This window comes from Giraffa tippelskirchi, chromosome 9, assembly GCF_054371585.1.
Source record: "Giraffa tippelskirchi isolate mGirTip1 chromosome 9, T2T-mGirTip1v1.2.pri, whole genome shotgun sequence".
Classification (NCBI taxonomy): Eukaryota; Metazoa; Chordata; class Mammalia; order Artiodactyla; family Giraffidae; genus Giraffa; species Giraffa tippelskirchi.
Genome location: NC_137283.1, coordinates 84,835,557 through 84,861,687, shown reverse-complemented (window position 1 = coordinate 84,861,687; position 26,131 = coordinate 84,835,557). Strand labels below are relative to the sequence as shown.

Below are 26,131 nucleotides of genomic sequence, written 5' to 3'. Positions count from 1 at the left end.
TCATAAAGTAGGTGAAGTAAGGTGAAGAGGGTTGGGGTGGCTGCTTTGTTACACCCAGCTTTGTTTTACTATCGGGTCTATTTGCTTATAAAGAATTGCCTGGTGGAATGTGTTGTATCAAGGAAACCTGACCCAGTGACGCTTTTCTCTCAAAACCTCTTCAAACCTCTAGTTCCCCACTTAAAAATTATGGAAAATAAGACCTACCTCACAGTGTCATTCTCAGTGTCAAAGGATACAATGTATGTAAAAGTGTAGGAAGTTACAAGCAACATGCAAATTTACATGTTATTTAAAAGGGAAAACAATAAAGTTCTATGAATGCTAATAGAAAATCTAGCAGCTTCCCTGGTGTCTCAGTGGTAAAGAAACCACCTTCCTGATCCCTGAGTTGCGAAGATCCCCTGGAGAAGGAAATGGCAGCCCACTCCAGTATTCTTGCCTGGATATTTCCATGGACAGAGAAGCCTGGCAGTCTACCGTCCATGAGGTCGCAAAAGAGTCAGACATGACTTCGAGACTAAATAACAACAGAAATCTGAAAAACATAGTCTCTAAGTGCAATGAGAAATCTATATAAATTTCCCCACTTAGGCTTGCAGATTAAGTTTTTTATCATGCGTGAAACTAAAAAAAAATTGAATAGTTGAAAATCTGTAGTAGTGATTCTGTTGGACTTAAATTAGCCCTCTAATTTTCAATAGTGAAGGTTTTCTCTTTTCAATTAGAAAAAATATGCATAATAACACAAATCAATTATGGATTTATCCTTGATTATATGTCTGATTTATCTTTGATTGTATGTCTAACAATCTTCCCTGGTGGCTCAGACAGTAAAAATTCTGCATGTAATACAAGAGACCTGGGTTCAATCCCTGGGTTGAGAAGATCCCCTGGAGAAGGGAATGGCTACCCACTCCAATATTCTTATCTGGAGAATTCCGTGGACAGAGGAGCCTGGCAGGGTGTGGTCAGGCATCACAAAGAGTTGGACAGGACTGAGCGACTAACACTTTCAATTACCTATTTCAGTTTGACAACCCACTCCAAATTTGGTGAATTAAAACAATAGTCATTTGTTTTTATGCACTAATTTGCAATTTGGGCAGGTATCAGCAACCACAGGCTATTGCTACTCCATGCAAGACAAGCTGATGTCACCTGAGTTGGGCTGGAATAGCCACTTCAGTTTGACTTTTTGACAACACTTGGCAGTTAGGAGTTGGCTGTCAACTAGAAGCTCAGATGGGGCTGGGAGCCAGAGGTCATGAAGGTTCCTCTGTACCCAGATTGCTTGAGCTTCCTCACAACATGGCAGCTGATTCCAAGAGCAAGCATCTCACAGGAACCAGAAGGAAGCTAAATCTTCCTTTATATCTTACCTCTGGATTCCACTGTATTACTTCCACATTAAGACTCTAAGATGCCAATCCTCCTTAATTTAAGGAAGGTATAGTCTGTCACATTACCTAAGACGTAGTAAGAAAAAATCAATTTTAAATTGCATATTCTTTCACATAGTGTTCGTTATTGAATTGTGTGAATGTATGTCCTATTCAAAATGCATGTATGTAGGTGTACATATATGTGTGTGTGTTCCCAGAGATACTTAGAGAAGTTAAGTAACGAGCACAAGCTCACTCAGGTAGCAAGTCATAGATTTGGGGATTAAAGACTTGTATGTTTAACTTTGAAATGTAAGCTCTTACCCACATTGTGACTCAGCTTCTCTCTCTGGGTCAAACCCCTCTCTAGATCAAGGCAGCTATTCTACAAGATAACTCCCTGAGACACTGGACTGCACTCTTCCTTTTCTGTAGAGAAAGATTGTGAGCCAGCTCTCAGTACATTCCTGGTTCCCATATATCTGCCTAATGCCTGCTTTCCTTCATATTGAATACAGCAGACTGCTTTCATAATGTGATATTTTATTAGCTTAAAAAGAGGAAGAGAAAAACGATGCCTAAGAGGAAGTACTTCTACATTTCCAGGATTTTCAACAGCTCAATAAAATTTTCTTTTAAGATCACATGTAATAAAAAAGAACAATGTCTAGTGTATATATATATATATATATATATATATATATATATATATATATATATATTTCAGTGGAACTGTCTGAAAATCCCATGGGGGTAGTTTTGTCACTAAGTAGTGTCCAACGCTTGTGACCCCATAGGCTGTAGCCCACCAGGCTCCTCTGTCTGTGGGATTTCCAAGGCCATTTCCTCGAACTTCCCAACCCAGGTATCAAATCCAGGTCTCCTGCATTGCAGGCGGATTCTTTACTGACTAAGCCACCAGGGAAGCCCTGAAAATCCCATGATCTGTAGCCAAGTTTGGCCTCGGCATTACTTGTTTTTCAGAGAGAGTATCCCTTTATATTTAGAACATCAAATATAAAAAGCAGTCTCATAAGGTAAACAAATTGCTAAGCACAAACGCTTGGAATGTTGTCTCTCTATAAAATCTCATCCACTGGTATTCTTATGGTATGGATAAAACATGGAAGAGAATGACATTCAGGCCACATTGCTACCACGGATTTTGAATACTAGAAGGTTATATAAGCTAGGGCAGGAAACAGGATGCGATGAACAGTGAAAGTTGCAACCTCTTCACAGCCACCTTTCTGGTCTCCTTGGGGCTCTTTGGATCACAGTGAGCTCTGGGAAACAGGCTTGTACAGCAGACAGATCTGCTTCATTCATGCTTTGATGCATTGGGTCAGGTCACATTTTTATAGCATGTTGAGTCAGAATTTAGAGTCAGAAGACTTGAGTTCAAGTTTTAATTATGCCACTGAGAATAATAACTCATCTGCCCTGCTTATTTCACCAGGTTGATGCAAGGCTCAAAAGTACTTTGTAAACTGAATGACAGCAAGACTTTGTTATTATTAAATTAAAGAAAACATTCAAGCAATAGCTAACTTCATGGAGTTATCTGGCTTGAATCAGAATTTTGCCACAGCAGGAAAGAAACAAACCAGTGTTTCTTTTTTACAAAGGGGAAAACAGAAAATTCAATTTTCATGGTGACTGCATCTTAGAGTAACTGATTTTTGTTTTAAAAACTGCTCTAAAATGGGGTCAAATAGAAGAGATGCTGATGATAACTTTGAGGTATCATTGTCTTAAGCATGCACAACATGAGAGGTGTGAGTTTTAGTTTTATTTGGGAGCAAAATGAGGACTGCAGGCCATGTGACAGCACCTCAGTTATCTCTGAGAAACTGCTTCTGAGAGGAAGGGAGAAGGTCGGTATATATGTGATTTTGGTGAAAGGAGGGTACATGCAATCAAGTACATATTTTTTCAGAAGGTTTCTGCTAGTCTCATGAAGCTTTTGCTAGTCACAGGAACAGCTGCCATCATGAAGGATTTTAGTACATATGAGGAGATAGAAGAATTGGGCTCATAAAATCAACTCCTAAAAATGTTGACTTATCTGAGGAACTGTCCTGCCATTTTCTTTCTCCAGCACAGAGTGCATCATTTCTGTTCTACACCCTGAATTTCTTTCAGTTCAGTTCAGTTCAGTCTCTCAGTCATGTCCAACTCTTTGCGACCCCATGGACTGCAGCACGACAGGCCTCCCTGTCCATCACCAACTCCCAGAGCTTGCTCAAACTCATGTCCATCGAGTTGGTGATGCCATCCAACCATCTCATCCTCTGTCACCCCCTTCTCCTCCTCTCTGCAATCTTTCCCAGCATCAGGGTCTTTTCCAATGAGTCAGTTGTTCCTACCAGGTGGCCAAAGGATTGAAGTTTCCGCTTCAGCATCAGCCCTTTCAGTGAATTTTCAGGACTGATTTCCTTTATGATGGACTGGTTGGATCTCCTTGCAGTCCAAGGGACTCTCAAGAATCTTCTGCAACACCACAGTTTAAAAGCATCAATTCTTCGGCACTCAGCTTTCTTTATAGTCCAACACTCACATCCATACATGACTACTGGAAAAACCATAGCTTTGACTAGACAGACCTTTGTCAGTATGGTTATGTCTCTGCTTTATAATATGCTTTCTAGGTTGGTCAAAGCTTTTTTTCCAAGGAGCAAGCGTCTTTTGATTTCATAGCTGCAGTCACCATCTGCAGTGATTTTGGAGCCCCCAAAAATAAACTCCTTACAGGGAGTGCTGAAAATCAGCAGCCAAAGCAGCACATGATTTAATCCTTGTACAGGTAGAGGCCAAGTGCCAATCTGTAGTTGACAGTGTATATGCACATTGTTCTTATTGTTGTCATTATTATTGTTTCTCCAAAATGGTCAATTTGGGGAAAACTGAAAACAAAGCAAAAATTACAATGGAGACACATCTGTTTTTGTTCTTTAATTATTTTGTCCCTTTGTTCATGAGGCCAGCCGTTTGCATCAAGACTTTCTTGGATGCATTCTTAGAGAAAGAGAAGGAGCTGGTAGCTCCTTAAATGACTGGGATGAATTAGTCTTAATAAAAACGAGAAACCGTCCATGAATTTCAAGTTACCTGTGTCCTAAAAAGTTGATAGGGGACAACACAAAGATAATATAAGTGTATTAACTCACCCTAAAGGAGAACAGAAGTGACGCCTCTGAACACCCATGTTTATGGAGAAGTTGCTTGTGCTTGAGCTCAGTAATTATGTCATGTCCGACTTTTTGTGGCTCCGTGGGGTGCAGCCCACCAGGCTCCTTTATCCATGGAATTTTCCAGGCAAGAATACTGGCGTGGGTTGCCATTTTCTACTCCAATTATTAGGGGAGCGTAACAAAATAGCTTCTCAAAAGGAGAAGAGTAAAGATTAAGTGAAAACACAGTCCTTATTTATTCAGTATCTCATTTTGATATCCCTCATAACCGTCATACTGGAGATTTTGAGCCACAGGAACATTTTTAACTTACAAGAGGGCTTTAAGATAACACAATGTCTATTTGTAAAAGAAAAAAATAATAATAATACTGTTTAAAAAGGAAAATAAACTACAGAGCTAGCTCTTTCATGTGTTCTATAGCAATCTCATAGAAAATCGTAATGTTTTCTAAAATTACAATATTTTGCATATGCTAAGTTGAATGTCAAAATTGGATAACATCAGCTGCAACTGTGATGTCAAAAATCTGATGGCAAATTTGCTGCTCCATTTTGCTTGCAACATTATACCACAGATATGCATCAATTTTTGCTCCTGGAGGGTAAAACATATCCATGATTATATCCATACCTTGCTGAAGGTCATCATTGATTAAGACTTCTGATGCTGGAATCTGGAAGAATTTTTCAGAATTTGTGAGGTAAGTTTTGAATACTCCCATTCCATTGTCAAGAGTGAATGTCATCATAAACACATGTTGGAGGAGTACAATAGCCAGCACTTCTGCTACAGAAGAAGGAATCCACAAAGTTTTATCAACTAGGGAATTCAGATTTTGTATCAGTCTCGAACTAGAACACTGTTTACATCCATAGTGATGTATTTTTCCTTGTATAAGGAATGGTGCTGAAAGGTCAAGTATTTCCAGGTCTTTGTGACCAGATTTCACAGGAATTATTCTATGGAACTTGTTTGAGAGTTCTCAGATTTCATTGAGCGTACCTCCTTCTATCAAAATTAGACAATCATTTGAAAGTGAGAGAATACCATTATTTTTCTCAAAATGAACAGCTACTTTTCGTTCCCTTTGATCTTTAGCTAAACTGAGGTCATATAAACTCAGAAGACTCTTTCAATCTGTTAAACTTTATTGTACTAAGTGTCATTCACTGCAAGAAGTTCCACATGAAGGTGATCTGGATAAGATTTTGCAAGAGGGTGTAACCAAAACCCCCATATACAAAATACACCATTATATGATGTGAAGAACAGAGAAGTTAAGCTGCTATTTTTATTTATCTCCATGTGGTGAATAGGAGCCTTCAGATGACATTAGAATTTAAATTGGCTTACCTTAATCTCCCGGGGCTTCCCAGGTGGCACTAGTGGTAAAGAACCCACCTGCCAATGCAGGAAGACTCAGAGATGTGTGTTTGATCCCTAGGTTGGGAAGATCCCCTGGACAAGGGCAAGGCAACCCACTCACGTATTCTTGCCTGGAGAATCCCATGGACAGAAGAGTCTGTTGGTATGCGGTCCATAGGGTCTCAAAGAGTTGGACACTATTGAAGCAATTTAACATGCACATGCAATTTAATCTCCTAGGGGAAAAAAAAGCTATGAAAACTAAGAAACTATATGTAATGGTCTTATTGAATTAATTTAAAAGATTCCAGATATTGGGTGCCACATACTCATAAATCATTAAGTCTTTCAATGGCAAATATAAGAACAAATGCACTTCAACAAGAAAAAATGTACTATTCAATTTAAAAGAAATGAAGTGAGGATTAAGATAATGTATTCAACACTTAGGTGCTCAAATTATGAGAAAATTGCTTCAGGTTTTCCATTAAGAAATGATAAGACATTTATTCTGCTTAGTATCAATGCCCTTATCACAGCTGCTATAAATCATTATTTCAATGCATTTCCTAAGTGGCCAAATCCACAAATGACTTGCAATTTGTTTACAAACAAATCATTGAAGTTTTCAGATTTTCGACTGGCACACCTCAAAAGGAGCCCGCAGTGTAACTGCATGAGCAGCTGCAAGTAGGAAACAAACAGAATTTATGATTTTACTGTCTGCTCTACTTCAGCTGAAAATGATCAGGGGGAAGAAAATGCAGACAGGCAAACAGTCAGAGATTTAGAGAAAAACATGAGGAGGAATGTAAGGGTAAGTAGAAGCCTTTGTTGGAAATGCCTTTGGAGTAGTTTGTATTTCTATCTTTTTGCAATAGTGTTTTACATGATATGTGGGTTATTTGTTAAGAAAAGTGGATCCTCCTAGGAAAACACTGATAACTCTTCTGAAGACAATGCCCTCCTAGAATGGTTGAATTTAATAAATAGAACCAAATCTACAGACAGTGTAGGTCTCTATAAAATAAATCTCCTGAAATGTATTTATAGAAATAAAAAGGGGAAAGAAGAGTCTACCCTCTGAAATTATAGGGTTCAAGTCCTTTTTGCATATCCATAAGGAGAAATCCCTACATATGCTGTCTGTACTGGGAGACACACTGGGCCACATCCCTTCACTTTAATCTGCATTATATGTTTAATAATGTAATTTCACACTTAACTAAAGCAATATTTTTCAGTACTGAAAACATGTATTTGTTCAGAAGCTAATAAAAACACCTTTACAAACATACCCATTTTGAGAAAAAGATTCATATTCATAATAGGGATATGAATTTTACCTGGCAGATAGACAGCAATCATCAACCCCCTGATGTAGGGATATTTTGCACCTACACAACTTATTTCCTCTAAAACATTTTGCTGCGCTCTGCTGTGTGCCAAGAAGCTGAGCTCTTTAAAGGACAAAAGCAGAAAATGAGTTTTGCTTGCAAAGTATTTCTGATGTATTATTTTGAATGCCACCATAAAATCAACAAGAACCAAAAAAAGCTGTTAGAAAATGTATTGTTGAAGTTTATTTCTTTTCAACTAAAGTGTTTAAAGAACCCTTCCTTAACAGATGGACTGCTACAGGCAGGAAAATAACATATATTTGAAACAGCACAACATATTGTGTGTGTCAGGGGGAGTTCAACAGGCTAAATTAATATATGATGGTTTTCTCTTCCCCCTCCTTGTGTAACACCTGCTGTGATGAGTTTGAATTCTGAGCATTTCTAGCTCTCAGTATTAGAAAATGGTAAGCTTAAACAGTAAATATTGGCTTCTCCCCTGCTTTACAGAGAATGTCTGTGCATTTTGTGGACACCCTGCCATGGTTTTTGCCAGTGGGGTGCAGAGGAACCCAAAACCAATCACAGCAAGTGGGAGGTTTAAACTACTGTCTTGATGAAAAAAATTTTATGTTCATAAAAGCAAAATTATTTACTGAGGCTTTCCACCTGCCAAGTATTGAAAGAGTAAATTATAAATATTTTCCCCAGATATTATAAATTGCAAGCATATTTGAAAATGATATTCCCTTATACCTACAAATATATACACTGTTGAAACCACAAGGAGAAGCTCCTCCTCATTTTGTTAATTAATTTGTTTCCAAGCACAGTTGACTTCATAACTCTGAACTTTTCAACTAACTGGTTAAATGTTTAATTTCATAAGTAAACATACATATGAGAATTTTTCATTTTTTAAAGCCAGTTTCTATCATTGCAACTGGAGTATTCAGGATCATTGTGAGAACAGACATTGATTAACGTCATGAAAAAAAAAAAAAAAGACCAGTGTCCATAAACAAGACTTGAAGTCTTGGAAAATTCACCAATTGATGTCAATTTCAATAAATTGCTTTGTTCTAGTAATATCACAAGTCAGAATCTCTAACCACAGGAATTCTGGCTCTACCAGTTCAGCACCTCTGCTCTTGTCAAGTTCACCCATTACTTCCATGTGGCCAAACTTGGTGATGAATATTCTGTCTTCATCTCAGTGCACAAAATATCCAGCAAGGTTAGCCAACCCCCTACTAGTCCCGTTTTCTCTAACATCACACCTGCAGGTTTTCCTCCTTCCCAGGAGACTTAAGTGACTTCTCCACTACTCAGTCACCAAATACTGACTCAATCTGTTAACCACGCCTTCTTTCTAAAAGACTTCTTCCCACAAGTTTAAGTCCTATTCATATGATAGTTACTCTCCAGTTTGTATAATCAACCTAAGTTCATGTATTCACCTGCCAATTTGACATATCCACATGACTGTCCACATGAACTACACCTCACAATTGACATGTCCAAAACAAACTCTCCCTCTAAAAATCTTCTCTATGTTACTCCCTCTTAGCAACATTGTCCATGAATACCTACAGACAAAATCCAAAGATGTGATTGAGTTTTTCCTTGTCCTTACTCCCTTAATCCAGCAGCAGTTTCAGTTGACTCAAACTCCAAATCATCTCCCAAATCTATCCACTTCTCCCCATCTTCACTGTTACAAACCTTCTTCAGAACCCCATCATTGTTGTATTGGGTCACTACATTAATCTTCTTTTTCTCCTGTCCTTTATACTCCATGCCAGGCACCAACTTCAGTTTCAGTTCGGTCACTCAGTCGTGTCCGACTCTTTGCGACCCCATGAATCACAGCACTCCAGACCTCCCTGTCTATCACCAACTCCCTGAGTCCACCCAAACCCATGTCCATCGAGTCGGTGATGCCATCCAGCCATCTCACCCTCTGTCATCCCGTTCTCCTCCTGCCCTCAATCTTTCCCAGAATCAGGGTCATTTCCAATGAGTCAGCTCTTTGCATCAGGTGGCCAAAGTATTGGAGTTTCAGCTTCAACATCAGTCCTTCCAATGAACACACAGGACTGATCTCCTTTAGGATGGACTGGTTGTATCTCTTTGCAGTCCAAGAGACTCTCAAGAGTCTTCTCCAACACCACAGTTCAAAAGCATCAATTCTTCAGTGCTCAGCTTTGTTTATAGTCCAACTCTCACCTCCATACATGACCACTGGAAAAACCATAGCCTTGCCTAGACAGGCCTTTGCTGGCAAAGTAATCTCTCTGCTTTTTAATATGCTGTCTAGGTTGGTCATAACTTTCCTTGCAAGGAGTAAGCGTCTTTTAATTTCATGGCTTCATCACCATCTGCAGTGATTTTGGAGCCCCCCAAAATAAAGTCAGCCACTGTTTCCACTGTTTCCCCATCTATCTGCCATGAAGTGATGGGTGAGGCCACCCAAGACAGACAGGTCATGGTGGAGAGGTCTGACAGAATGTGGTCCACTGAAGAAGGGAATGGCAAACCACTTCAGTATTCTTGCCTTGAGAACCCCATGAACAGTATGAAAATGTACCAACTAGGGTGATCTATGTTGAGTAAATCAGACCAGAGTATTCTCTTTCTTAAATAAAAAAAAAAGATCAGTGTTCCCTTCCTTTGGCTTATGAGGCAATGTGTGAACTAGCTTGTCTCTCTAGATTCATCTCATGCAATGGTATCCCTTTTTACAATGTGCTGGCCACCCTGGCTGTCTTCTATTACTCCAGCATGTCATGCTCTTTCCAAGTACACACCTTTACACTAGCTACTCTCTTGGTCTGGAAAGGTCTTTGCCCAGATCAGTGCAGACAATCTTATTTTTCTAATTTAGACTTTGGATTAAACTTTCCTTCCTAACAGAATGCTACCCTGGACACCAAATGTTAAATAGACTCCCTCTCTCACTCCACACCAAACACTCAATAAGATCCCACCATGTTTTACAGCTTTCGTCACCAGTGATTTGTATTTTGTATTCTACTAGAAGACATTTTAAATATGTTCCTTTCCTGTTGTGTTTGTTGCTAAGTCCTAGTGTCTTGAACAGGGCTTGGAACATAATATATGCTCAATAAATGTTGTTGAATAAATATGCATGTTAGAATGTTAGGGGTACCTCCAAGAAAGCTCCAACTGAGGATGAGTATGGTCACCTTTGGAGTTTTTTATATATATATATATATATATATACACGTAAGATGACCTTTGACTTCATTCATTTACCTTGCCTGGTTTCAGTCTTGTCCCCATCCATCACCGAGTGACTGTAAGTGGGGCTTTGGATAAATGCTTATTTTCTCTGTATGCATTTCTTCAAATATAAGATATAGATTTACATTTGTTCATTTGATACATTAAATAACATCTACATCTCTACTCTGTGCCAGACACTGGACTGGGCACCCAGAATACAGCAGTAAACACTATGCAAAAATTCCTGCCTTCAGAGATTTATATTCTATCAGGAGGATATGAACCACAATCAAGAAAAACAAGCAGAGTATATAGTATGTAGATAGTGGTAAATGTTAAACATAAAAATAAAAACAGCAAAAAAGTATAGGGATCCAGAATTGGTTGGGGGGGGTATTATACTTTTTAACTAGAGTGTCCATTAAAGATGCCATTTAAGCGAAGACATGAATGAGGTGGAGTGAGTCATCCAGGTGGCTCAGAATGGTGCAGAGAGAACAAGTGCAAAGAATATCCTGACAGAGAGAGGACAACAAGGAGGACAGCCTGGCTGCAGAGGGATGAGTGAGAGGGAGGAAGGCAGGAGATGAGGTCAGAGAGGGACTGGACAGGAGGCAGATCACAGGGAGTCTTTGGGAACAGCACTGGGTTTTATGCCCATGAGATAGGGCAGCAATGGAGAGTTTGAGTGAAAGAGAAAATTGATCTGACTCCCTTTTTTTCAACAAATTTTTTTTACTGAAGCATAGTTGCAGTTTGATATTATATAAGGTAAGAGTGTACAAGTTAGGGATTCACAATTTTTAAAGGTTGCCGCCGCTGCTGCTAAGTTGCCTCAGTCATGTCCAATTCTGTGCAACCCCATAGATGGCAGCCCACCAGGCTCCGCCGTCCCCGGGATTCTCCAGGCAAGAACACTGGAGTGGGTTGCCATTTCCTTCTCCAATGCATGAAAGTGAAAAGTGAAACTGAAGTTGCTCAGTCTTGTCTGACTCTTAGCGACCCCATGGACTGCAGCCTACCAGGCTCCTCTGTCCATAGGATTTTCCAGGCAAGAGTACTGGAGTGGGTTGCCATTGCCTTCTCCTTTTAAAGGTTACATTCTATTTATAATTGCTGTAAAATATTAGTTATATTCCCTGTGTTGTATAATATTTTCTTATAGTTTATTTTATGCCTAATAGTTTGTGCTTCTTAATTCCTTACCCTGATATTTCCCCTCCTCCCGCCCTCTGGTAACCACTAATTTGTTCTATCTGTGAGTCTGTTTCTTTTTTGTTATATTCACTAGTTTGTTGTATTTGTTTAGATGCCACATATATAGGCTATGGGGGAAGGCAATGGCACCCCACTCCAGTACTCTTGCCTGGAAAATCCCATGGACGGAGGAGCCTGGTAGGCTACAGTCCATGGGGTCGCTAAGAGTCGGACATGACTGAGCGACTTCACTTTCACTTTTCCCTTTCATGCACTGGAGAAGGAAATGGCAACCCACTCCAGTATTCTTGCCTGGAGAATCCTAGGGATGGCGGAGCCTGGTGGGCTGCCATCTATGGGGTCACACAGCGTCGGACACGACTGAAGCGACTTAGCAGCAGCAGCATATAGGATATAATAAAATATTTGTTTGTCTTTCTTTCTTTCCATGTTGCTGCAAATGGCAAAATTTTATTCATTTTTATGACTGAGTAGTATTCTGGTGTGTGTGTATGTGTGTGTGTGTGTGTGTGTGTGTGTGTGTGTGTGTGTGTGTATGTGTGCACTCAGTTATGTCCAACTCTTTATGACCCTACGGATTGTAGCCCCCAAGGCTCCTCAGTCCATGCAAGAATACTGGAGTGGGTTACCATTTCCTTCTCAGGGATCTTCCCCACCCAGGATCCAAATTCATATTTCCTGCATTGGCAGGCACATTCTTTACCACTGAGCCATCTGGGAAACCCATTCCATTCTATATATATATATAGATATATACCACATTTACTTTATCCATTCATCTGTTGATGGACACATATATGTATACATTATTTACTATATATTATTTATTTTACAAATATTTTTAAAAATCACCACAAAATACATTTTTGCATTGCAAATTTTACCCAATTATATTTTCTTTACCTGAACCATATTATCATATATATTTACCATTAAGCAAACACAGAGTTTTACTAGCTTTTGTGAAGAGGAAGAGCACACTCCTTTAATCAGGATGTGCTTGCCTATGAAAGGTACTGAAGTGATATTTTGTAGAAGTCACTAAAATTTATTTACTAGCTTGGCATTGTTGTAATCCATTTCAGGTAAGGGAAACATTGACAAAGGTAGAAGGTGGTCATTACTCTGGAAACAAGGTTTCTTGAAAGCATTCAAGGAAAGTGAAACAGAAACCAACATGAGCAAGCAAAAATAAACATAATGAAATAATAAAAGGTTTATATATTAATTTCTCACAAAAAATAAAAAACATATTGCCACAAAAATAAGCTCTTATCTTTGAGTACATTTTGGTGATATGTTTTTAATTACATATCGCCATATTTTTCAGACTTTATTTTAATTTAGAAATCTTCTGTAACCAAAGAAGATTCCATATTAACTTTGTAAAATACTGATTAGAAATATCTATAGTAGCAAGTATAATAACAAAATAAATATAATAATATATTTTATAAATAATATAATTAGTTAGGTACTCACTCTCCCACTGAAATTTGAAATTAAGGGTACCAGTTTCTTGAAGTATTTTCTTTTTAATTTGTATTTGTCCTTACAAGGACTGAGGGCTTCCCTGGTAGCTCAGTTGGTTAAGAATCGCCTGCAATGCAGGAGACCCCGGTTCAATTCCTGGGTTGGGAAGATCCCCTAGAGAAGGGATTGGTTACCCACTCCAGTATTCTTGAGCTTCCCGGGTGGCTCAGCTGGTAAAGAATCTGCCTGCAATGAGGGAGACCTGGGTTTAATCCCTGGTTTGAGGAAGATACCCTGGGGAAGGGAAAGGCGACCCACTCCAGTATTCAGGCCTGGAGAATTCCATGGACTGTATAATCCATGGGGTTGCAAAGTTGGACATGACTGAGCGACTTTCCCTTCACTTACAAGGACTGAAAGCATTCTAGGCAGAGGCATAAAATTGCTAGTACCTGGAAACACAGGCACAAACTGGATAAAGTAGAATAGAAATAGGGATTCGATTGATTCAAACTACTATATTCTCCCTCACTGAAGAGCTCATTGATCTTAATGGGTTTTCCATTACAAGCTCAAAGCTTTCCCTTTAATAATTGAATAACAAAAGCCTTAATTTAAATTTTATAAATGTACATCTTTTCTGTCTTTCCTCTTCTACCTGTGAAATTTAGTCCAGTTCACAAAATTACCTCACCTTTTAGATCATCTTCCTAATTCTTTAAAATAGACATTTAAAATCAAATACTGTGCCAAAATACTGTTGCTTTTCTCCTTTGGACTTTGAGCACTTTGGACTCTTTGAGCACTTTGTTTAGAAGGAGGAAGAGGAGGCAGCATAAAGGGGAGGAGGAAAAAAGGAGAATGCAGCAATTAAAGGGAAAAAAATTAAGCCAAGATCATAATTTGGTGAGCAGCTGCACTAATAAATGCCAATTGAAACTTTCTTGCCATTATGTCTACTTGAAGCAGAATGCAATTAGTGACAGGAAAAATTCTTACCCACATTCCCATTTTTCTGATCCCCATTTCTCATATCATAATTATCAGTATCAGACTTTGCATCTGCCTCTGTTCTCTCAAGGTCATCATAGGAGGGCTGAGGGCCTGAGTGTCTCTGCCTCCAGCGTCTCCTTTAGTTTTCTCTCTCCTCTTTCATTGTTTTCTCTCTCAAGAGAGAAAGGCTCATGGCTCAATTTGAACAGAGACTCAACTCACTAGGCAGGCACAGTCAGTTAGCAAGTGATAAGAAGCTATCAGCCTCAGAAAAAAAAAAAAAGACTAAATGGTATATGAAAGCAGTGAGGAGGAGATGTGTGGAAATGTAATACTTTGGTTCAGCTTTTCTCTGTGGATTTAATCATTTCAATGTCCTTACTTACCCTCTGCTGTCTTTCCAAGTAGATTAGCCTTTATTATCGGTTCTCTGAAACCAGGACAGAGAGTGAACAAGGAGAGAGGGGGTGCAGCAGTGCAACAGAGAGTGGAGGAGCCACTCATTCCACCAGGCTCACGGCAGGACTGAAGAAGAAGATAGATAGGCTTCCAGTTACCTTGCAGCACCAAGTTTCATGCTGGCCCTTTGAGATAAACCGCCAACAGGAACAGTGTGACTGGATGAAAGCAAAGCAACCCACCACAGCCTCCTCATTTTTTGTGGTAGAGAGGATTTCCCAGCCCAACAGCTGCGCAGAAGGGATCGCAAGTCATCCTCGAGAAATCTTGGCCACATTGTAATATTATGATAATATCATCAGCCTTGTGGCTTTGATCCATCCCCGCCCTGGCGTGGGTTTCACTTAAGTGCTCATGGGAAAGATTCAAAATGGCGCCTGGTGGAAACCCAAGAATCGCAGATGACATGCTTCTAGGAAAGGGGAAATGCAGTCACTCTCACCTAAACCCGAGAAAACTAACCCCATATTAAAAAATCTAAGCTATTCTGAAACTTGTAACTCACTCCAAAGGAATGCTCATGTGCTGTCCCACACATACTGTGCTTCTGATAAACTCTGTGCCTCCTTTGCAATCTTGATCTCTTTGTCAAATGCTTTATTCAAAGAAGACAAGGACTGAGATACTTTTGCTCATAGGAAACAGAACCAGAGCTCTCATCATCTGGGGACTTAATCTAAAAGAACGGGATCATTTGGTTTCATGTTTATTTCACGCATCTCTGATAGTCCATCTTGTTTACAGAAAAGATTTCAATAGATCATGGACTTTAATTAGCAAATGTTCCTTTTTTTCAAGATTTTTTTTTTAACATTTTCTTTTTTTTTGATTTTTATTAGATTGCAGGTGTATCTGTAAGATGGCATACTGGTGGCCCATGGGTTGCTATATGGCTGTCACACAAGCTTTCTCTGGCAGACCCTGTGTTTTTATAAAAATTGAGTTGAAATCCTTTGAGACAGTGCACACAATTATGCTCTCTCCAGCCCCCATTCTTCCCTATTATTTTGTACTCGACCTGACCCACACACTAGTTTATCTGTCTGGCTCTTACAGATATTTCAGATAGAACCCTCACAGTCTTTCAATCCATGTTGATCTGAATGTGCCAGGAGAGGAAATTTGAAACCATTATACGTTTCTATCTGTTCAACATCAATTTACTTGTACAGACAGAACTTTTCAGGTCCATGTTCCATATAATTCATCTCAGTTTACCAGAGGAACAAAGAGCTAATGACTTATATTTCTAATTGTTTCATTATAATTTGACTTCTCTTGCCGTCTACACAGAAAGGTGGCCAACTATCAGTTTTGCTCTGTCCTTCAAATAATGGATAATTCCAGGTTCAATGCATGATACAGGGTGCTTGGGGCTGGTGCACTGGGATGACCCGGAGTGATGGGATGGGGAAGGAGGTGGAAGGGGGGTTCTGGAAGGGGAAGACATGTACACCCATGGTGGATTCATGTCAATGTATGGCAAAACAAATACAATATTGTAATGTTAAAAAAAAGAAAATAAACTAATTAAAAAAAAGAGTATTAATGATTTTCTGAATGTTGAACTTTAAGCCAACTTTTTCACTCTCCTATTTCACTTTCATCAAGAGGCTTTTTAGTTCTTCTTCACTTTCTGCCATAAGGGTGGTGTCATCTGCATATCTCAGGTTATTGACATTTCTCCCAGCAATCTTGATTACAGCTTGTGCTTCCTCCAGCCCAGCATTTCTCATGATGTACTCTGCATACAAGTTAAATAAGCAGGGTGACAATATACAGACTTGACGTACTCCTTTTCCCATTTGGAACCAGTCTGTTGTTCCATGTCCAGTTCTAACTACTGCTTCCTGACATGCATATAGGTTTCTCAAGAGGCAGGTCAGGTTGTCTGATATTCCCATCTCTTTCAGAATTTTCCACACTATATTGTGATCCACACAGTCAAAGGCTTTGACATAGTCAATAAAGCAGAAATAGATGTTTTTCTGGAACTCTCTTGCTTTTTCGATGATCCAGCAGATGTTGGCAATTTGATCTCTAGTTCCTCTGCCTTTTCTAAAACCAGCTTGAACTCTGGAAGTTCACGGTTCACGTACTGCTGAAGCCTGGCTTGGAGAATTTTGAGCATTACTCTACTAGTGTGTGAGATGAGTGCAATTGTGTGGTGGTTTGAGCATCCTTTCACATTGCCTTTCTTTGGGATTGGAATGAAAACTGACCTTTTCCAGTCCTGTGGCCACTGCTGAGTTTTCCAAATTTGCTGGCATATTGAGTGCAGCACTTTCACAGCATCATCTTTCAGGATTTGAAATAGCTCAACTGGAATTCCATCACCTCCACTAGCTTTGTTCATGGTGATGCTTCCTAAGGCCCACTTGACTTCACATTCCAGGATGTCTGGCTCTAGGTGAGTGATCACACCATCGTGATGATCTGGGTCATGAAGATCTTTTTTGTACAGTTCTTCTGTGTATTCTTGCCACCTCTTCTTAATATCTTCTGCTTCTGTTAGGTCCATACCATTTCTGTCCTTTATCGAGCCCATATTTGCATGAAATGTTCCCTTGATAGCTCTAATTTTCGTGAAGAGATCTCTAGTCTTTCCCATTCTGTTGTTTTCCTCTATTTCTTTGCATTGATCACTGAGGAAGGCTTTCTTATCTCTCCTTGCTATTCTTTGGAACTCTGCATTCAAATGGGTATATCTTTCCTTTTCTCCTTTCCTTTTCACTTCTCGTCTTTTCACAGCTATTTGTAAGGCCTATTCAGACAGCCATTTTGCTTTTTTGCATTTCTTTTCCATGGGGATGGTCTTGATCCCTGTCTCCTGTACAATGTCACGAACTTCCATCCATAGTTCATCAGGCACTCTATCAGATCTAGTCCCTTTAATCTATTTCTCACTTTCACTGTATAATCATAACTGATTTGATTTAGGTCACATTTGAATGGTCTAGTGGTTTTCCCTACTTTCTTCAATTTAAGTCTGAATTTAGCAATAAGGAGTTCACAATCTGAGCCACAGTCTGCTCCCAGTCTTGTTTTTGCTGACTGTATAGAGCTTCTCCATCTTTGGCTGCAAAGAATATAATCAATCTGATTTCGGTGTTGACCATCTGGTGATGTCCACGTGTAGAGTCTTCTCTTGTGTTGTTGGAAGAGGGTGTTTGCTATTACCAGTTCGTTCTCTTGGCAAAACTCTATTAGCCTTTGCCCTGCTTCATTCTGCACTCCAAGGCCAATTTGCCTGTTACTCCAGGTGTTTCTTGACTTCCTACTTTTGCATTCCAGTCCCCAATAATGAAAAGGACATCTTTTTTAGGTGTTAGTTCTAAAAGGTCTTGTAGGTCTTCATAGAACCATTCAACTTCAGCTTCTTCAGCGTTACTGGTCGGGGCATAGACTTGAATTACCTTGATATTGAATGGTTTGCCTTAGAAACAAACAGAGATCATTCTGTCGTTTTTGAGATTGCATCCAAGTACTGCATTTCAGACTTTTTTGTTGACCATGATAGCTACTCCATTTCTTCTAAGGGATTCCCACCTACAGTAGTAGATATAATGGTCATCTGACTTAAATTCACCCATTCCAGTCCATCTTAGTTTGCCTATTCCTAGAATGTCGATGTTCACTCTTGCCATCTCCTGTTTGACCACTTCTAATTTGCCTTGATTCATGGACCTAACATTCCAGGTTCCTATGCAATATTGCTCTTTACAGCATCGGACCTTGCTTCTATCACCAGTCACATCCACAACTGGGTATTGTTTTTGCTTTGGCTCCATCCTTTCCTTCTTTCTGGAATTATTTCTCCACTGATCTCCAGTAGCATATTGGGCACCTACCGACCTGGGGAGTTCCTCTTTCAGTATCCTATCATTCTGCCTTTTCATACTGTTCATGAGGTTCTCAAGGCAAGAATACTAAAGTGGTTTGCCATTCCCTTCTCCAGTGGACCACATTCTGTCAGACCTCTCCACCGTGACCCGTATGCAACATTCAGAAAACTAATATCATTGTTCTGGTCCCATCGTTTCATGGGAAATAGATGGGAAAACAGTGGAAATAGTGTCACACTTTATTTTGGGGGGCTCCAAAATCACTGCAGATGGTGATTGCAGCCATGAAATTAAAAGATGCTTACTCCTTGAAAGGAAGATTATGACCAACCTAGACAGCCTATTAAAAAGCAGAGACATTACTTTGCCAACAAAGGTCCATCTAGTCAAGGCTATGGTTTTTCCAGTAGTCATGTATGGATGTGAGAGTTGGACTATAGAGAAAGCTGAGTGCCGAAGAACTGATGCTTTTGAACTATGGTGTTGGAGAAAACTCTTGAGAGTCCCTTGGACTGCAAGGAGATCCAACCAGTCCATCCTAATGGAGACCAGTCCTGTGTGTTCATTGGAAGGACTGATGTTGAAGCTGAAACTCCAATACTTTGGCCACCTCATGCGAAGTGTTGACTCATTGGAAAAGACCCTGATGCTGGGAAGGATTGGGGGCAGGAGGAGAAGGGGACGACAGAGGATGAGATGGCTGGATGGCATCACCGACTCAATGGACATGAGTTTGGGTAAACTCCATGAGTTGGTGACGGACAGGGAGGCCTGGCGTGCTGCGATTCATGGGGTCACAAAGAGTCGGACACGACTGAGTGGCTGAACTGAACTGAACTGATTAACGGTTTTATTTGAGATTGAAATGTTTAAGAGCTATATGCACAATTGATAATTTCCTTTGACCTATTAATCAATTAACAATTCAATGTGCATATTCATGGCTATCCTGTGGTGTATTTTAGCAATCAACACATGGAACTGATAGAAATATTCTCATATGGAGCTGAGCACAATGCATGAACTTCTTTTATATTCTTTCATCCATTCGCCTGACTTACTTATGTCATTTTATCCCTGAACACTGTAGGAAGAGTGTTCACTTTTCTTACAGGTACCGTGGCTGGTCCAATAAGTAAAGTGATATAAGACAGATTAACAGGTGAAAAAGTGAAGTATAATAACATGTCTATTTCTTACATATGTGGGAGTGATCCAGTAAAACTGAGTAAGTCTCCTAAGTGGCAGAGCCCTCACCTAATACCATCTTCAGCTAGACAGCAGATGTGAGAAGTGGGGAGTCGGGTGTGGGAGGTTACCAGGAAATGCACAGTAAAAGAGGTTAAGATTGTTTAGCATATTTAAGTTTATTGCCTTCTGCATAGATAGTGTTACACAACTGGTAAACCAGACATATGCTGGGGTCCTAGCCCAGGCAGAGACCTCCTTCTTGTCTCAGCCAGAGAGGTTCTTTTTCTGATCAGATTTGCACAGCCAATAACAAAATCTACGCTGAGACTAGAACAACTCAAGCTTTATTAAATGGTCAAAAAATGGAGAAATGAGACTTTAGTTCACAAATCAACTCAACCCAATTTGAGTGAGACAAATTTAGATGGAGACACCAAATATATAGGAGGGTCAAGGTAAAAGGGAGGGATTTGGAAAGAGTGGGAGGAATCAATATGATGAGTTAACCAGGAACAAGGATGTGATTTGGACCCAAAACTAATACAACTCTCCTTTTCAGTCCTTTTTTGGACCTTTCTGGCTGTTGTCATGGCAACTGTCGGCTCTCATGGCACTGACAGGTGTGCCATTTAGCTAATGATTTATAGTGAGTGTATAATGAGGCTCATGGTCTACTGGAACTCAAATCTTCTGCCATCTTGGGCCTAGTTGTTTCTAAATGGTTCTTGTTTTATTCTCTTTGCAGCTTCCTACTGAAACTTAGAGTAATTAGCTTCTGTTTGAGAGAGGGCCAGGGGTATGTTTCCTGGTAACAGAAACAGCGTTGGTACAATAGGAGTTTTTAGAGGTAAGTTCATCTCCCTCTTCCTGGTACAGTGAGGGAGAGGCCCTTAAAAATATATAGATATATAGATATATGTATTTTTTATACATGTAAGTGTCTGTTACAAAAGGATAACTTCTCAGTTTTCAAAGCTTCTATGTCTGCCGTTTCTTAAAAATAATCAGCCTAAAATAATCCTTATGCCAATAAACATCTCTTAGGGTGGCAAAATATGCTCTCCTGTAAAACTCAGGGATTTGGTACTCAGAATAAGCCAGTTTCTTTTCATCTCCTTCATGCACTCTTTTCATCCTCGTATCCAATATCTTCATTCAGCCTAAAATGAATTTATTCTCCATTTGACAAATTTGTGTTCGTTTATCTTGAGTATAACTTGATTTTTTCCTTACAATGTTGTCCCTAAATAATGTTATCTTCAGGGTAATCACTCCTTATTTTTACTTTAGGATTCTAAATTACTAAACATTTTGTGTATTTTATTTTGAAACATTTTCCCCAGATGTTTTCTATATTTGTTATACTTTCTGAATTAGACTTTAGGTTCCATGAGGTCAAGAGCTATATGTCTTCTTTGTCTTTATAGTATTAAAAGCTGAAAGTTCAACATAGAAATTATGAGATCTAATTGATTTTATTGGGATTCCCTTGTAGCTCAGTTGGTGATGAATCTGCTTGCAATGCAGACCTGGTTTCTGTTCCTGGGTGGAGAAGATCAGGCAATTCATGAACCCAGCAGCATCCTATCTGGCAGCTAGAAGGGCTCTCTGAGCAGCTGTACAAAATGGAAGAATTTATAGGAAAACTAATGAGGCAAGGGAAAGGAAGAAAAAAAAAAAGAAAGGGTTATTTTTAGGCCAGGATATCTTTGGGAGGGGGCGGAGCTTGGCGGGGAGGCAAAAGGTTTTATCATGCAAACTGCCTCTCTTTCCTCTGTCTGATGGACTCATTGATTACATTTCTGGTGAAGGTCCAGAGTACTATTGAGGTTAGGCATAAAATCTCGATCTGGCATTAAGTGTACAAGTGACACCATTATGGGCCTGTGGTTTTTCTCTTTAACAATAGCCACCTGTAGTTACTCTGATTCTTACAGTATTCTAAAAGAATTACGTATTTCATATTTTCTTTCTTCGTACTCCACAAACCATCAACACGATTCAATTATTACAAACACTTAGTCTCTTATCTCCTAAATGGGTTTCCCAGGTAGCACTAGTGGTAAGGAATCTGTCTGCTGATGCAGACTTAAGAGAAACAAGTTCAATCTTTGGGTCAGGAAGATCCCCTGGAGGAGGGCATAGCAACCCACTCCAGTATTCCTGGGCTTCCCTGGTGGCTCAGTTGGTAAAGAATCTGCCTTCAATGAAGGAGACTTGGGTTCAAACCCTGGGTTGGCAAGATCCCCTGGAGAAGAATGACTATCAACTCCAGTATTCTTGCCTGGAGAATCCCCATGGACAGAGGAGCCTGGTGGGCTACAATCCAAAGGGTCACAAAGAGTCAGATAAAATGAAACAACTTATCACCCAATCTCCTAAACTGCCTAATTGTTTTTGTTGTTGTTTAGTCGCTCAGTCATGTCCAACTCTTTTGCTACCCCATGGTCTATAGCCCACCAGACTCCTCTGTCCACGGGATTTCCCAGGCAAGATTACTGGAATGGATTGCCATTTATAACAGCCTACAAAAAAAAAAACAAACACAAATCTTTTTGTAATATATTTTGATTTGTAGTTTAGAAAAGACGATTGCCACTCATCCCTACCTAAAAATCCCACCTAACAGTGCTGGAGTTATGCAACATTTGCTTGATTGGATTCCAGAACTTGGATGAGGCCACTTAAACTAATGGTCAAGTCACAGTGAAGAGCAGTCGAAAATCATGAGCATGCTTTCTGAATAGTACTTCTATTTGGCTGGAGCCAAAAGAAGGAGTGAAACATGGGAACAGAGCCAGCGTGCCCCTCCACTTCTCTCAATGAAGCAGAAGTCATAAACTACCCCAGTTTTTCATTCTGGAATAGTTGTGGCAGGTTTTGCAGATCAAAACACCATATGTTTCATAAAAAGTGAAAGGTGCTCAGTCGTGTCCGACTCTTTGTGACCCCATGGACTATACAGTCCATGGAATTCTCCAGGCCAGAATACTGGAGTGGGTGGCCTTTCCCTTCTCCAGGGGATCTTCTCAACGTAGGATTGAACCCAGGTCTCCTACATTGCAGACAATGAGCCACAAGGGAAGCCCTGCGTTTCATGAAGCTGTTGTAAAGTAAAATACCAGCCTCGGCTTATAACTCTGGGGATGAGCAGAAGGATGGATTATCCTTTTGGAGAGTCATGTTTCTGTGTTATTTCTGGTTATATTAACAGGAGAAAAATAGTTGGGCCTGTAGCTAGTTGTGGGAGAAGGCAATGGCAACCCACTCCAGTACTCTTGCCTGGAAAATCCCATAGACGGAGGAGCCTTGTAGGCTGCAGTCCATGGGGTCGCGAAGAGTTGGACATGACTGAAGCGACTTAGCAGCAGCAGCAGCAGTAGCTAGTTGTATACCCTCCAGGTAAATTAAAAAGAGTTCATGTTATTGGAGTTCAGGACCCAAGACACTTACCAATAAGTATTACCATATACTCCTAAGCCATTATTCCCTGTAAGTTCAGCTTCCTCAATAACCATATTGGGGTGGATAAATGTGCTATGTGGAAGGATTTATTGGTTCCTAGCTCTTGGGGCTATAATACTAAAAAGTCTAATATTTAGACCAAATACTGTACTATTTGTATAATACTTAATGGTATATTTATTGAAAGTTCTGTAACTTGATGCAGGTATATATTTTAGGGTATTTCAGAATACATATTTGAGAGTTTTAACTTTATAAAGAGCACAATACAAAGAAGAGAGGTTTATATGATATCCAAGGGATTATGTCTGATTAGAAAATAGAGGCGCATTAATGAGAAACTTCTAGATAATGATGAGGAGCAAAGCTATACTGTAGAATCTTTTTCGGGCAGCTATTTTTTTTTAAAGCAAGAAAAATATTTACCATATGTTAAAAAAGAAATGTCAGGCCCTTAATAGAGTTACTAATGCTAAAATCAAGACTTAATACATATATAACCTAGCTGCAATTACAACCTTCCTCAGAACTATAACCCTAAACAGTCAGTGTGAAATTTTCTGGTCAGCACCAATGAGGTAATGTGTCATGTGGGCCCGCTCTATCTCCACTCAATGAAGATGAAGTAACCCACCTAAGAAGACCACTTTGTCCCCAAACAGAGATGACCTAATCTGAAATTGTGTTTTTTGTTTATTACTTCTTTGTCTTGCCTCTGAAAACCTTTCCCTCCCTGTGGACCATTGTAGTTCCCCTCTGCTCAATAGACAGGAGGCTGCCGGGTCCATGAATCATTCAGTAAAGCTTATTAGAATTTTAAAATTTACTTTGGTGAACTTTGTTTTCTTAACACCATCAACAGCAACCATATAAAGAGCTACAATATAATTTGAAATAAATCTAGGCAAAAGATAGAGATAAAAATTGCTATAAAACACTTAACCCAATTCTATTCCTGAGAAGAGGGTCAACCAAGTCTAAGAATTTTCATTGAATTAAAAAATCTATGGGAAGACAAGCTCTTCATTCTCATTAATATGCCAACACTCAGAGAAAGAGTAAACCATGCAAGTTTTTTTTAATTGGAGGATAATTGCTTTATAGTATTATGCTGGTTTCTGCCATACATCAACTTGAATCAGTTACAGTTGAACCCCCTTCCCATCTCCCACCCTCATCCCACCCCTGTACGTTGTCACAGAGCACTGGGTTGTGCTCCGTGTGTCACACAGCAAATTCTCAGTTGTTATCAATTTTACATGTGTTGTTTACTGTGCTTAGTCGCTCAGTCATGTCTGACTCTTTGCGACCCCATGGACTGTAGCCCATCAGGCTTCTTTGTCCATGGGGATTCTCCAGGCAGGAATACTGGAGTGGGTTGCCATGCCTTGCTACAAGGGATTTTCCCAACCCAGGGATTGAACCCAGGTCTCCTGCATTGCAGGATGATTCTTTACCATCTAAGGCACCGAGGAAGTCCATCTATTTTACATGTGGTAGTGTATATGTTTCCATGCTACTGTCTCGATTCATCCCACCTTCTCCTTCACCCACTGTGTCCACAAGTTTGTTCTCTATGTCTGTGTCTCCAATGCTGCCCTGCAAATAGGCTCATTGGCACCATCTTTCTAGATTCCATATGCATGCATTAATGAATGAGGCAAACAATTCTAAGAATTCTCACTAGTATTTGAAAATCTGAAGAGAAGCTGGGGAAAAGAACCATTGTTACTGGGAAAGACAACGTATAATGGGGAAAGTGAACAGCTGGAGTCAGGAGTTTAAATTCTCAGTTATCGCCCCATAGGAACCAGCTCTGGCAATGTGGAATAAACCCTATGGCAGTAAATTTACCAAACTTCACATGAGAGCCAGTGGTTTTCAATGGACTGCACAGTTTCCACTGAATTCTCTCCCTTTCCCTCCTTAGTCTTCATCAGACAGAATGCACTTGAAACCAATGAAAAAATATTGATGTTTGGACAGAGGTGGTCCTGTTGACTTAAGTACATAATGAGACAAATGCCAGGACATCTATGTAATAAAACCACAGATAAAAAAAATATTAATAATTCCATGCCCAAAACAAAGAATTTAGACCAGAGGCCAGCAAAAACAGAGCAAATGAAACAAAAAAATGATTGCAAAATATAAGAACACAGGTAAAATACCAGAATGATATCAAACTAATGATATTATTATCAAACTAAGATAGATTTATCAAGTTAAGATCCAAAGAGCAAATTAATAACAGAGATTGAGGATTCCTCTGACAATCAGAGTAAATGGAGAGAAAACCATAAAAGTAAAGCAATGAAAGAAAACAGTGAGAAAAACAAAGATAATGCGACTTAACGTTAGCTTTTCCTAAAATAGAAAGTCCAACAAACAAACAATTAATTCTACTTCAACATTAAAAAATTCCTTGCAGATACCTAGGAATAACTAAATCTGTTTATTAAAATATAACTCAGAAACACTAAGAAAAGTAATTTAAATTAGAAATATCCTGGATAAGCTATTAAATTTCAAAAATAAAGAAAAAAATATGTTAAGCACTCAAACTGAAAAAAAGGGGAGAATAAACCAAGCTGGTTTCAGGCTTTTCCAAATTAATATCTCTTTGCAAGAGAAATTTTTTTAATATCTCCAAAGTTTTCAGGATGTAAAATTATGACTCAGTAATATTATAAGCGATCATAAACACCAAAGGTTCTTCACTTATACCATGGTGCCGGAGTCCTGCTCCAGCTGGTCCAGGGGTTCCCTCAGGATGGACGGCGTCGGCGATGTGAATGAGAAGACACAGCGAGTCTCGGTGTTTCCAAGTGTCTCCTGCCTTTATTGTTTTTTAAGACAGCTTTTATATCTTTAGTGGTACATAGAAACAAATGTATAGAGTCATATCAAATCAGCTTAATGGGTCAACAGTGTTGACCTTTACTGACATC

General features: G+C 39.5%; 1 protein-coding gene and 1 pseudogene across 2 annotated transcripts in view; both read right to left on the bottom strand.

Moving 5' to 3' along the window:
- Nucleotides 1-26,131, bottom strand: part of LOC145521682 (uncharacterized) — a 253,574-nt gene that overhangs the window by 107,448 nt on the left and 119,995 nt on the right. The window contains exon 6 of one of the 2 annotated variants that reach the window (XM_081530496.1): nucleotides 20,044-21,331. The exons of the other annotated variant lie outside the window; for it this stretch is intronic. Coding sequence (XP_081386622.1) covers nucleotides 21,181-21,331 — 151 coding nt within the window. The 3' untranslated portion in view covers nucleotides 20,044-21,180. Of the gene's footprint in view, nucleotides 1-20,043; nucleotides 21,332-26,131 lie in introns of those variants that run through there. 2 annotated transcript variants of the gene reach the window in all.
- LOC145520847 (protection of telomeres protein 1 pseudogene) lies at nucleotides 5,067-9,087 on the bottom strand (annotated as a pseudogene).